Source organism: Muscardinus avellanarius, assembly GCF_963383645.1.
Source record: "Muscardinus avellanarius genome assembly, chromosome: 13".
In the NCBI taxonomy this organism is placed as follows: Eukaryota; Metazoa; Chordata; class Mammalia; order Rodentia; family Gliridae; genus Muscardinus; species Muscardinus avellanarius.
Window position 1 is genome coordinate 8,207,785 of NC_137799.1, and position 13,509 is coordinate 8,221,293.

A 13,509-nucleotide genomic window follows, 5' to 3' on the forward strand; every position below is an offset into this window, starting at 1 on the left:
AGCCTGGAGGTAGAAGGGTTTCCAGAAACCCCAGTACCACCAAAAATTTTTTTTTATTTTGAGCTGGGCATGGTGGCACACACTTGTGGTCCCAGCATATTTAGGAGGCTGAGACAGGAGGATCATTGTTCACAGCCAGCCTCAGCTACTTAGTGAAGCCCTTTGCAACTCAGTGAGACCTTGTTTCAAAATAAAGGATAAAAGTCGGACGTGGTAGCACACACTTATAATCCCAGCATTCGGGAGGCTGAGACCAGAGGATCGTAGTTCGCGGACAGCCTCAGCTAGTTAGTGAGGCCCTCTGCAACTCAGTGAGACCCGGTTTCAAAATAAAGAATAAAAAATAGGGCAGGGTGCTACAGCATCTCATGCAGATCTTGAGAAAGCTCGATCAGGGGATCCCCAACGGCATAGGTCCCCCATGAAGAATGCCTAGCATTCCTTTCCTCAAAAAATTATTTTAGGATTATTTGGATTAATATGCATAATTGGAATTTTATGTATAAACATTTTAACTAAAACTGATGGGCAGCGGCTTGTGAGAGACTCAGGCAGCAAAGATTTTATTCCCAAGGATAAAGTTATTGGGCCAAACATTAAGTTCAAACTGACCTTAGTTTGAGCCACTGTATAAGATTGAGTCAGCCTTATGAGACAAAGCATACTATGATTATTTAAATGTTTGACACCCTTGCCCTAAACTTTATAAAAAATAACTTTTTCCCATCCTTGGAGATCCTGCTTGCATGGCTATGCCCTTGCTTTTCTGCCAAAAAATAAAGTATAAAAGTTGTAACAAATCCTGAATAAAATGGAGAAGTTTGAATCTAATTCGTGTGGTCATTCTTCTCTCATTGACCTCGGCTTCCCCTCACCAACACACGAACCTCGACTCTGCTAGGGCTGGACCCCGGCAGCAGGGGGTATAGCTTAGAGGTGGAATGCCCCTGGGTTCCATCCCAAGATTCGCAAAAAAAAAAAAAAAAAAGAATAAAAAATAGGGCTGGGGGTATAGCTCAGAGGTAGATGCCTTTGGTTCCAGCCCCAGTACTGAAAAAAAAGAAAAAAAAAAAGCCAGGTGTGGTGGTACAGGTTTGTAATTACAGCATTCGGGAGGCTGAGACCAGAGGATCATGGTTCGCGGACAGCTTCAGCTACTTAGTGAGACCGTCTGCAATTCAGTGAGATCCTGTTTCAGAATAAAAAAAATAGGCCGGGCGTGGTGGCGCACGCTTGTAATCCCCGCTTGAGAGGCAGAGACAGGAGGATTGCAGCCAGCCGCACTGGCTTAAGAGATCCCGTTTCCAAATTAAAAAGTATAAAAAATAGGTCTGGGAGTGTAGCCCGGAGGTAGAAGGGTTCCCAGGAACCCCAGTACCACTAAAAAAAAAAAAAAATTTGAAACAGGGTCTCACTAGATTGATGAGTCTTGCCACTTACTGAGACTGTCCTTAAACCTGTGACTTTCCTATCTCAGCCTCCCCAAATACTGGAGTCACAAGTGTGCACCACCATGTCCATTAGTTGCAAGGGTTGCTGAGAGGTGAGAGTCCACCTTCTACAATTGCTCTGGGCCGGCAGGGGGTTGTTGTTCCTGCCTGATGAGGAATTGAGTCTCATCCCAACTGGCCTGAAGGAGAAAATGGTCTTGTCATTTGTTGAGTTGGGTTCTTTATAGTCAGGTCAAGAGCCAAGGATACAGCCCAGGAATGGAGGATTAGTAGGTGATTTTCTTCTGTGTGCCTCAAGGTTTTGCGTCCATTGTGCCAAGCCTGCTGTCAAGAGTTGCTGGGATGACAGTAATTTGGTCAACGAAGCCATTTATCTGCTTTTCGATGGTACGCAGTTGTGGTGAACATCAAAGTCGGTGCCTCCAAAAGAGTGAGGCTGAGGATGGGCTGATTCCTCAACTCAGGAACCAGTGGGGCTTTTTGGGCTGATGTGAAGGAAAAGGATTTCAGAGCAGGGTTTGGTGGCGCACACTTGTAATCCCAGCACACGGGAGGCTGAGACAGGAAGATCGTGGTTCGAAGACAGTCTCAGCTCCTACTCAGTGAGTTCCTTTGCAACTCGTTGAGAGACCCTGTTTTAAAATAAGCTCCAAGGTAGAATAATGCCCTTGGGTTCCATCCCCAGTACCGCAGGGAAAAAAAAAAAGGAATTTCAGCCAGACATGAACAGAGGTTTATTTAGGAAAGTAGAAAACACATTTAAGGGAGACTGCAGGCCATCTCAAAAGGGAGAAAGACCTACGATTAATCTTCTGAAGGGAATTTTGTATGTAATCAAGATGGCGGAAATTTAGAAGAGAATAATTACTTGTAAGGTTTTCAAAAAATTGAAGCTCAAACCAGAATCTAGCAACTCAGTCATCCCTCCCTCCCGGCTCTCACCCGCTCTTCCCAGCCCAGGAAGGCGGCGCTGCACAGCCCGAGCTTCGCGGCCAGAGGTGAGCTCAGAGCCCAGCGCTGCCACTTACTGGCCGCATGACCTTGGGCAAGCCGCGCTCCTTCGCTGAGCCGCAATCTCAAGCGTAAGATGGGGCAGCAATCCCAACTCCTCACAGGCTGCTTTAGCATTAGCGGTGATGGATGTAAAACTACTCTCTACCAAGGCAGGCTCGGGGTCCATCAGAGGAGAGAGTCAGGGTAGAGAGTCATACTGGAACCTCACAAGTTTATTAACCAGTAGGGTACACAGGCGTCACGGGGACCTTTCCGCTACCTTGGAACTGGGGATACCCTCCCCCCTCCCAGCGTCTGCAGACTCCCTCTTTCGTTTAGTGTGGACTCTTTAGAAAGGGCTTCTTGCCGGATGCTGGCTGGGCTCTCACTGTCCCTCCTGTCCACATCCTGTCCCTACAGGCCATGGACAGAGGCGGTGAGCTCTGCTCAGTCATCCACGTCCAGACCGAATTCTGGATACAAGTCTTTGGTGGTGCAGCCTCGGATCATAGCTGAAAAGAAGGAAGATGGATGAATATCTCGTGGGAGGAGTGGAAGGGAAGACAGCCTGCCCCCGCGCCCGAGTCACCCACCGTGCTGAGCCAGCGGACCCACAGCTTGGGCTTCGAGCCAGTGTCCACACTCGCACCTCCCCCGACCAGCGAAGGTCCTCCCGCTTCTCCTTCGAGGCCTCTCCCCTGCGGCCCTGCATGGCTGACCCACTCCAACAGCTCCCGCCCCAGCACCTCCAGCTGCCAGACACTGCTCAGCGCTTCACCGGAGAGCGCGTCACTGTCCCCAACCCCGTGCTCCATTCCGTGGTGAAATGAAGCCCCCCTGAGTCCCCTGCCACACGGAGCAGCCGGAGTCCCGGGTGCAGTGGCATGTGCGTGCAGTTCCGGCTACTCGGGAGGCTGAGGCAGGAGGATCACTTGAGCCCAGGACTTGAAGGCCAGTCTGGGCAACAGTGAGAGATGCCATCTTGAAAAAAAGCTTAAAATGTCAATTGAGCTGAGCATGATGGTGCATGCCTGTAACCCTAGCACCTGGGAGGCTCAGACTGGAAGACCACAGGTTTGAGGCTAGCCTCAACAATTTAGTAAGATACTGTTTCAAAATAAAATAAAATAAAATAAAATAGGGCTGGAGGTGTAGCTCAGAGGTAGAATGCCCCTGGGTTCCATCCCCAGTATCCCCCCACCACAAAAATAAATTAATTTAAAAAAAGCAGGCTCAGCATGTTAACCATGCTTATAATCCCAGTTGCTGGAAGGCTGACACAGAAGGACCACAGGTTTGCAGCCAGCCTCAGCTACTTAATGAGGCCCTTCACAGTTTAGTAGAACCCTGTTTCAAAATAAGAAATAAGCCAGTGTAGTGGCGCAGGCTTGCAATCCCAGCCCTTGGGAGGCTGAGACAGGAGGATCGCACAGGTTCAAAGCCAGCCTCAATAGCTTAGTGAGGCTCTCAGCAACTCAGCGAGACCCTGTTTCCTAATTTAAAATAGGATGGGGAGTGTAGCCTGGAGGTAAAAAATAAATAGGACTGGGGGTGTTGCTCAGAGGTAGAATTCCACTGGATTCTATCCCTAGTACCAAAATAAATAAATAAATAAATAAATAAATAAATAAATAAATAAATAGAAATTAAAAGGGGTGAGAGTGTAGCTCAGGGGTAGAATGCTCCTGGGTTCAATCCCTAGTGCCAAAGAAATGTAAAAACCGTTCACTGACTGTCTCCCAGGCCTGCCGAAAGCCTGGCTGCTTGGCGAGGCCGCTCCGGCCCTGTCTGCCTGTGCCGTGTGCTGTGCTGTGTCAGGGGCTCCCCTTCCTCCCTGGGGAGGCTCCCTCAGGGCCTCCTCTGGCACCTTATCTTGCTCTCTCCTGCCACCTTATTCATGCCTGTTTTTCCCCATCTGCCCTTGTTTCCTACACAGCACTCAACCCATTGTATTAGTGTTCATTTACTTATTCTGCCCATACCCAGCAATAAAACCTCTGCCACATGCGAACAGATCTGCTTCGCCAACATGTCCCCAGCATGCTATAGAGTACCTGGCGCAGAGCAGGGACCCAGCAAATATTCACTGAATGATAGGAAAAAAAGGGGAGGGGATAGGCCAATGGCTCCAGGAAGTGACAGTTCTTGAACAAGACTCTATAAATATCTTTTTAGAACTGAAGATTGAACTCGGGGGCATTCTACCTCTGGGCTACACTCCCAGCCCCATTTCATTTACTTATTTATTTTTTGCAGTACTGGGGATGGAACCCAGGAGCATTCTACCTCTGAGCTATATCCCCAGCCCTATTTTTTGTTCTTTATTTTGAAATAGGTCTCACTAAATTGTAGAGAGCCTCACTAAGTAGCTGAGGTTGGCCTTGGACCTCTGATCCTCCTATCTCAGTTTCCCAAGTAATGGGATTACAAGCATGTGCCGCCATGCCTGGCTTATTTTTATTTTTGAAACAGGGTCTCACTAGGTTGATGAGAAACTGCTTATTTGCTGAGGCTGTCCTCCAACCTGCGATCCTCCTGTCTCAGCCTCCCAAGTACTGGTATTATATAAGCATGCACTACCAGGCCAGGCTGACAGGATTTCTTTCTTTTTTTGTGGTACTGGGGATTGAGCCCATGGGCATTCTATGTCTGGGCTACACCCCCAGCCCTATTTTTATTCTTTATTTTGAAACAGTCTCATTAAGTTGTGAAGAGCCTCACTAAGTAGCTGAGACTGGCTGCAAACCTGTGATCCTCCTGTCTCAGCCTCCTAAGTACTGGGAGTGCCCATCCATACTTGGTATAATCTTGGAGGCTGATAGGCCTTTCTGCAAATAGTGCTAAAACTCATCAGCAACTGGGCTGGCAGCCTGGTTACAAACACTAGCCTATTGGTGGCTTAACATCGGGGTGTCCACCAATCAGGGCGAGAGATGGAACTAGAGGGTTTGTCCAGAGGCCGGCTACACGTCTCCTTACCACCTCATGTCCAAGGTGAGCTGTCCCAGCCCAGCTAGATACACAGGTGGCTCTGCTTTGGCTAAAGCCCTCTGGATAGAAAGGTTTAGAGTTCAGCAAAAGTCAAGAACAAAATACCCTTTTAAGCCACAAAGGGTTGCTCTTGAGACAGATGGCATCTTATTTTTTGGTACTGGGGATTGAACCCAGGGGTATTTTACCTGTGAGCTATACTACACCCCCAGCCCTATCTTATATTGTGTTTCCAAGCAGGGTTTTACTAGGTTGCTGAGTCTCGCTATATTGCTGGGGTTGTCTCTGAACCCACGATCCTCCTTTCTCAGCCAATCAAGTACTGGGATTACAGGCATGGCGGCTCACCCCGGCCACAGATGGTATCTTAGTCTCTCTGTAGGTCCTGGAAGAATGGTGACTCTCAGTCCAGTCCCACAGGTGGGTGAGGCCTGCTCATCCTTGCTCTAGAGAGACTCTGCTTGAGGAAGAAACCCCAGTACTCAGGGAAGAAGAGCTGTAGAGCTGCTTCGCTGGGTAGCCAGGGAAGCAGACACCAGGAAGCACATGGGCCAAGGCGTTCCAGGACTGGCACCTGTGGGGGGATGGAGGCAGCCCAGGACAAAAGCTGATCCATGATGGCTCCTCCAGAGCCTGTGACTCACCAAGCTTTCCCAGCAGCATCTGCCCGACATCCTTGATGTCGTTGTACTCGTGGAGCTGGGTGATGTGCTCCTCCAGTTCATTCACACTGTAGCCTCTGGGGGGAGTAAAAGAAAGCTGATGAGGCTCTCAGGCCAGGAAAGCAGCAAGACATCTGCCGAGCAAATGTCCGCTAGAGGTCTGTTTGGTGCTAGGCACTGGGGACGGGGCAATGGCGGGGTAGCTGTACCCTCCAGAAGCTTAGGGTGTGTCAGGGGATCTGCCCAGGGCCCTCACCCTGGCAAACACCCCGTCCCCTAAGGGAGGGGTCTCCAGACACATAGGTACCATGTGACCTTGGCCACAGCTGAGGGATTCACAGATGGACACATGATCCAGGCAACCATGCGGATTCCCTCAAGTGTAAAATGTGTACCGTGAGCTGGGCGTGGTGGCACAGGCCTGTAATTCCAGTAGGGGGAGGCTGAGGCCGGAGAACTGCAAGTTCAAGGGCAGCCTCAGCAACTCAAGGAGGCTCTCAGCAACTGAGGCCCTGTTTCCAAATAAAAAATAGAAGCGGGCTGGAGGCGTAGCTTGGAGGTAGATTGCCTCTGGGTTCAATCCCTAATACCACACACATACAAAAATATAAAAATAAAATAAAATATAAAGGGTTGGGGGTAGAGCTTGGAGGTAGGATGCCCCTGGATTCAATTTTTAGTACCAAACACACAAAGAAAGCAAAAAGTTTTTTGTTTTTTTTTTTTGGTTATTGTGGATAGAACTCAGGAGGCATTCTACCTCTGAGCTACACCCCCAGGTCTAGTTTATTCTTTGTGTGTGGTGTGTGGTATTGGTGATTGAACCCAGAGGCATTCTACCTCTGAGTTACATTCTCAGCCCTTCTAATTTTTAAAATTTTATTTATTCATTCATTTATTTATTGTGGGTCTGGGGATGGAACCCAGGGGCATTCGACCTCTGAGCTACACACCCTGCCCTATTTTTTATTCTTTTTTTTTTGTGTGTGTGTGGTACTAGGGGTGGAACTCGGAGGCTTTCTACCTCCGAGCTATACTCCCAGACCTATTTTATATTTTACTTGGAAACAGGGTCTCAGTAAGTTGCTGAGAGCCTCACTAAGAAGCTGAGGCTGGCTTCAAACCTGAGTGATCCTCTTGTCTCAGCCTCCCAAGCATGGGGATTACAAGCGTGAGCCACTATCCCCGGCTTTTATTCTTTATTTTGAAACGGTCTCACTAAGTCGAGGAGGGCCTCTCTAAATAGCTAAGGCTGTCCACGAACCATGATCCTCCAGTCTCAGCCTCCCAAATGATGGGATTACAAGCGTGTGCCACCACGCCCGGCTTTTTATTTTTATTGGCACTGAGCTATACCCAGATTGAACCCAGAGGCATTCTACTTCCAAGCTAAATCCTAGTCTGATTTTATTTCTTATTTGGAAACAGTCTCATTAAGTTGTGGAGGGTCTTGCTAAATTTAAATTGTCCAGGCTGGCTTTGAACTTCCTGCCTCAGCCTCCGGAGTACTGGGATTACAAGTGTGCACCACCATGCTTGGCTCTCTTTTTATTTTTTGAAATAGGGTCTCACTAAGTTGCAGAGGGCCTCACTAATTAGCTGAGGTCATGAACCTGAAATCCTCTGGTCTCAGCCTTCCAAGTATTGAGATTACAGGCATGCGCCACCATCTGGCATTTATTCTTTTATTTGGAAACAGGGTCTAAGTTGCTGAGGGCCTAAATTGCTGAGGCTGGCCGCAAACTTGCAAACCTCCTGTCTCAGCCTCCCAAGTACTGGGATTACGGGAGTGAGTCACCATACCCAGTTGCAAAATGTTATGATTTTTTTATTTTTTGATACTGGGGATGAAACCCAGGGTTTTTTCATGCGGCATACACGCAGAGAGGAAGGAGGAAGGCTCTCTGCCACTGAAATACAACCCCAGCCCAAAAGATATCTTAATCATGCTGGGAAGTCCAAAAAGACTTACCTAGATATTAACTGGGTGAGCTCCTTGTCCAGCATGGCCTTCTTCTCTTTCAGCTTCTGAATGTCAAGGTGCAAGGACTCCTCACTGGTCCCCACGGCCTGGACAGAGGTGGGAGAAGGCCGCTGAGTAGCAGAGAAAGTCACTAGGGGGATGATCGTCCTCTGCATTTCGGAGCCCACGTGACGCCCCCAGAGCCACTCCGCACTCCTGCTTGGTAACAGCCCCCAGAATAACACTACATTTCCCAGATTCCCTTAGAATTTGGTGTGACCTGGGTGGGGACTAAATTCTGGCAAGTGGAACTTCACCAGAAGTGGTGCGTGAGCTAGACGGGGCAGTGCACACTTGAAATCCCAGTACTTGGGAGGCTGAGACAGGATTGGAGGTTTGATCCTCAGCAACTTAGTGAGATCCTGTTTCAAAATTAAAAAAAAAAGAAAGGCACTGGCAGTGTAGCTTGGAGGGAGAATGCCCCCGGGTTCAATTCCCAGTGATAAATTTAAAAACTAAGTAGTATATGCTAAAACCTGGGGAAGTTTCCAGGGTAGGATATGCCTTTTTCTTTCTTTTTGGCGGGTCTGGGGATAGAACCCAGGGGCATTCAACCTCTAAGCTACACCCTCTGCCCTATTTTTTATTCTTTATTTTGAAACAGGGTCTAAGTTGCAGAGGGCCTCACTAAGTAGCTGAGGCTGGCAGAGAACCCAGATCCTCCTGTCTCAGCCTCCCAAATGCTGGGATTGCAAGTGTGCACCACCACGCCTGGCTTCGAGGTTTTCTTTCACTCACATTAAGTTAAACTTTAACTGAAGGGCCCAAAGCAGCCTCCACTCTGACCCCAGAGAATGCGCTCCCATCTCCTTCTTGAACTCTTCTTTCAAGTAGGCCAGGCCACGGATTTTTTTTTTTTTTTTTTTTTTTGCAGGTCTGGGGATGGAACCCAGGGGCATTCTACCTCCAAGCTAGACCCCCTGCCCTATTTTTTATTCTTTATTTTGAAACCCAGGTCTCACTGAGTTGCGAAGGGCCTCACTAAGTAGCTGAGGCTGTCCGCGAACCGCGATCCTCTGGTCTCAGCTTCCCAAATGCTGGGATTACAACCGTGAGCCACCACGCCTGGCTTTCATGCCACGGGATTATAATCTCATGGAGAAGCTGGGCATGGTGGCACACGCTTGTAATCCCAGTACTTGGGAAGCTGAGACAGGAGGATCTGGGTTTGCGGCCAGCCTCAGCTACTTAGTGAGGCCTTCCACAACTTAGTGAGACCCTGTTTCAAAATAAAGAATAGACAGGTGTGGAGGCACATGCTTGTAATCCCAGCATTCGGGAGGCTGAGACTGGAGGATCGCAGTTTGCGGACAGCCTCAGCTACTTAGTGAGGCCCTTTGAAACTCAGTGAGACCCTGTTTCAAAGTAAATAAAAAAAATAGGGCTGGAAGTATTGCTCGGAGGTAGAATGACCCTGGGTTCCATCCCTAGTACTGGGGAAAAAAAAAATTGGGCTGAGGATGCAACTTCAAGGTAGAATGCCCCTGGGTTCAATCCCTAGCAACACACACACACACACACACACACACACACACACACACACACACACATCTCATGGACAACCAACCCTTTCTCTTTCCTACAGCTCATCCTGTCTCTAGAAGCTGCGAAGGTCAGTGTCTGGGGCTAATCTTTAGGAAGTGTTTGTTGGATGAACTGTCCACAGAGAACACAGGAGACGCTTAAGACGTGGTTCCTGTTCTTAGGTCAATAACTTGTGACAGATCACTCAACAACAAAGAGCGGGCAGATCCGCCCGCAGTGCCAATGGCTCCAGGACTACCTCGGCCCAAATAGTGCACCGGCCTCAAGGCCTTTCTCCAGAAAACTCCACTGAAAGCTCTACTCACAGAAGTCTCTACACCAGGTGTGGTGGTGCACACTATAATCCTAGTACTTGGGAGGCTGAGATGGGAGGATCTCAGGTTTGAGAACGACTTCTGCAGAGAGTTTTATCAATTTAGCAAGACCCTGTTTGAAAATTAAAAAAGTGTGTGTGTGACGGTGCACGCTAGTAATCCTAATACTTGGGAGACTGGAACAGGAGGATCACAGGTTCAGCCTCAGCAACTTAGTGAGGCTCTCAGCAATTTGGTGAGACCCCGTTTCTAAATAAAAAACAAAATAGGCTAGGGGTATAATAGCCCAAAGATAGAAGGCCCCTGGGTTCCATTCACAGTAATGTAAATTGAAAAAAATAGGGTTTGAGGTGTAGCTCAGAGATGAATGCTGCTGAGTTCAATCCTCAGTAATAAACACACACACACTCCCCCCAAATAAAAAGGTAAGCTGATTACTGATTAGCTGAGAATGGTGGTGCTGGTACACACCTATAATCCCAGTACTTGAGAGGCTGAGACAGGAGGATCACAGGCTGGAGACCAGCCTCAACGATTTAGGGAGAGTTTCAGTAACCTAGTGAAAACCCAGGGGCATTCCACCTCTGAGCTACACCCCCAGCTTTACTTTTTATTCTTTATTTTGAAACAGAATCTCATTGAATTGCAAAGGGCTAAGTAGCTGAGGCTGTCCTTGAACTGTGATCCTCCTATCTCAGCCTCCCAAATCTGGGATTATAAGCATGTGCCACCACGCCCAACTGCCTTCCTATTTTTTATTCTTTATTTTGAAAGACGGTCTAAGTTACAGTGGGCTTCACTGGCCACACAACTGCGATCCTCTTGTCTCAACCTCCAAAGTACTGGGATTACAAGCCTGCATGTACCACCATGCCCAACTATATAAAGCCTTTTTTTTTTTTTTTTTGTAGTACCAGGGGCATTCTATCTCTGAGCTACACATCCAGCCCTTTTTATTCTTTACTTGAAACAGGGTCTCACTGAGTTGCAAAGGGCCTAAGTAGCTGAGGCAGTCAGTTCTCAGATAGCGAACCTCCTGTCTCAGCCTCCCAAATGCTGGGGTTACATGCGTACCACCATACCCGGCTTGAACCTTTTTTTTTTTGTGGTACTGGGGTTCCTGGAAGCCCTTCTACCTCCAGGATACACTCCCACGGGCTACCCTCCCAGACCTATTTTTTTTTTTAACATTTTTATGTGGAAACAGAGTCTCTTAAGCCAGCGAGGCTGGCTCCGAACCAACGTGATCCTCCTGTCTCCGCCTCCCAAGCGCGGAGATTCCAAGCGTGCGCCACCACGCCCGGCTTGAACCTTGTTTTTAAAAAATAAGTGAACAAGCAATGAACATGCAATATGATCTGGAATCCAAGTACACAGGAAGGTCAGAGACAGTGGACACTGAGTTTTCCTGATAAGACCAGCAGTGTACTTTCAGAGATCTGAGAGGCCCCACCAAGGCCACGCTTTTCACGGACAGTAGCTTTTGACCCTGTCCCCTGGGCTCACTGCCACTCAGCCATCAAGCCTTGCCTCTGATCTCACCATTTCTGGGGCATCCTCCTTGTAGCCCTGGGCTTCCTTTCCCCAAACCATGATCATACCATCCTGGATTTTTTTTTTTTTTTTTTTTTAGCCCATTTCCTCCTTAGCTTGTGGCTCCTGGAGGGCAGAAGCTAGCAGGTACACACCTGCATCTCAAATGCCCAGCTAGGAGAAGCTGTTTAATCAATGAGCGAATAGGTATCAAGTGTGATGATGCTCGGAATTGAATCCAGGGGCACTACCTCCAAGATACATCCCTCCAGCCCTATTTTAATCATACTGGGGATGGAACCCAGGGGCATTCTACCTCGAAGCTACACCCCCAGCCCTATTTTATTTTTTATTTTTTGGTGGTACTGGGGGTGGAACCCAGGGGCTTTTCTACCTCCGGGCTACACTCCCAGACCTATTTTATATTTTATTTGGAAACAGGGTCTCACTAAGTTGCTGAGAGCCTCACTAAGTAGCTGAGGCTGGCTTTGAACCTGTGTGATCCTCCTGTCTCAGCCTGCCAAGCACAGGGATTACAAGCGTTCGCCACCACGCTCAGCTTCTATTTTCTTTTTTATTTGGAAACAGAGTCTCTGTAAATTACTAAGAGCCTGGCTAGGTTGCTGAGGCTGACTTTGAACCTACCATCTGAGATCATCTAACTGATGATCTAATTGGAAATATGTGATGGAAACCACATCATGGGAGATGAGTGGAGGCTGCCAAGTTTCTGAAAAGACACTACTAGTAGTAGCAAAAGGAGCAGACAGCGAGAAAGCCGAGTTTTCCTGACTAGGAACTGTAGGCATGGATAAAGGCAGGGCTGGGTGACGGAAAACACCCAATAACAGCCGGGCGTGGTGGCGCATGCTTGTAATCCCCGCGCTTGGGAGGCTGAGACAGGAGGATCGTGCAGGTTAGAAGCCAGCCTCAGCTACTTAGTGAGTGAGGCTCTCAGCAACTTAATGAGACCCTGTTTCCAAATAAAATTTAAAATGGGTCTGGGAGTATAGCCCGGAGGTAGAAAGCCTCTGGGTTCCACTCCCAGTACCACCACCACCAAAAAAAAAAAAAAAAAAAAAAAAAAAAAAAAAAAAAAAACAGAGGGGGGAAAGGCATCTGAGCTGGCAGGAGGCCAGGTCAGCACTTTAGAAGAGCAGAAGAAGGGAAAGGGAGGAGAGGGAGTGAGAAATGGCCTCAGTTCCTTAGCAACAGGTCGGCTAGAGGAAGACTCTCCAGAGGACGATTGGGATGCGACGGGAGAGGGGCGGAGGGGCAGACATACTTACCGGGGATCGGAAGGCCCCGCGGCTACTTCGGTTCAGTCCCGGTTCTGTCCTGGGGGAAAAGCCAAAGGGAGAGAAAGGATTGGGCCCAGAGCCGCTGAGAGGAACGGGGTACCGCGGGGTGCAGGAGCAGCAGCAGCCAGCAAGTGGGCGCGGCCGGGAGTGGACCCAGCTGGGAGGGCCCGATGGGGCAGGGACCCTCGAGAAAGGGGTCGGGGGGAGTAACCACAGGAGGCCCTGGGGGTGATTTCTGAACGAGAGCGCCCGCGGCGGAGCCGTTAGCGTGGCGAAAGGACCGCGAGGTGATGCATTTCCCCGGATGCCCGTTCTTCGCCCACCTCCTGAGCCCTGGGGTCCGAGGCCCCCGGGCCGGGAGGCTCTGTTGATTAGGGGCGTCCAGAGCGCGGGCCGAAGGGCGGCCCTCTCAGGCCCGCCAGGTAGAGAGAATTATGTGATGGAGGCCGAGAGCCGTCGCGCGCAATGCTGCTGCGCGCGCAACCAGAGGCGCAGGCCCCGCCCCGCGCGCCCACTCTCCCATCCCGCCTCCCGAGTGGGCGGGGACCGCGGCTGCGCGCGCAGCCCTCAACGCGACCCCGCCCGCTCCTCCTGACTGGCGGCGTCCATCTTTCGCGTCGACCAATGGGCTTGAGGAATTGAGGCCACGCCCACCTCGGTGGAGCCTACTACGGCCCAGGAGACGCCTTTTCTGGC

General features: G+C 49.4%; 1 protein-coding gene across 1 annotated transcript; it reads right to left on the reverse strand.

Annotated features, from left to right (window-relative positions):
* Positions 1–2,855: 2,855 nt before the first annotated feature.
* On the reverse strand, positions 2,856–13,422 carry SWI5 (SWI5 homologous recombination repair protein; the record flags this gene model as incomplete). The annotated part of the gene is made up of 6 exons (XM_080708876.1): positions 2,856–2,956; positions 6,080–6,174; positions 8,070–8,191; positions 12,802–12,850; positions 13,137–13,177; positions 13,396–13,422. The coding sequence occupies 6 exons, from the start codon at positions 13,420–13,422 to the stop codon at positions 2,892–2,894; spliced, it is 399 nt and encodes a 132-aa protein (XP_080565002.1). The 3' UTR covers positions 2,856–2,891.
* Between the last annotated feature and the right edge of the window lie 87 nt (positions 13,423–13,509).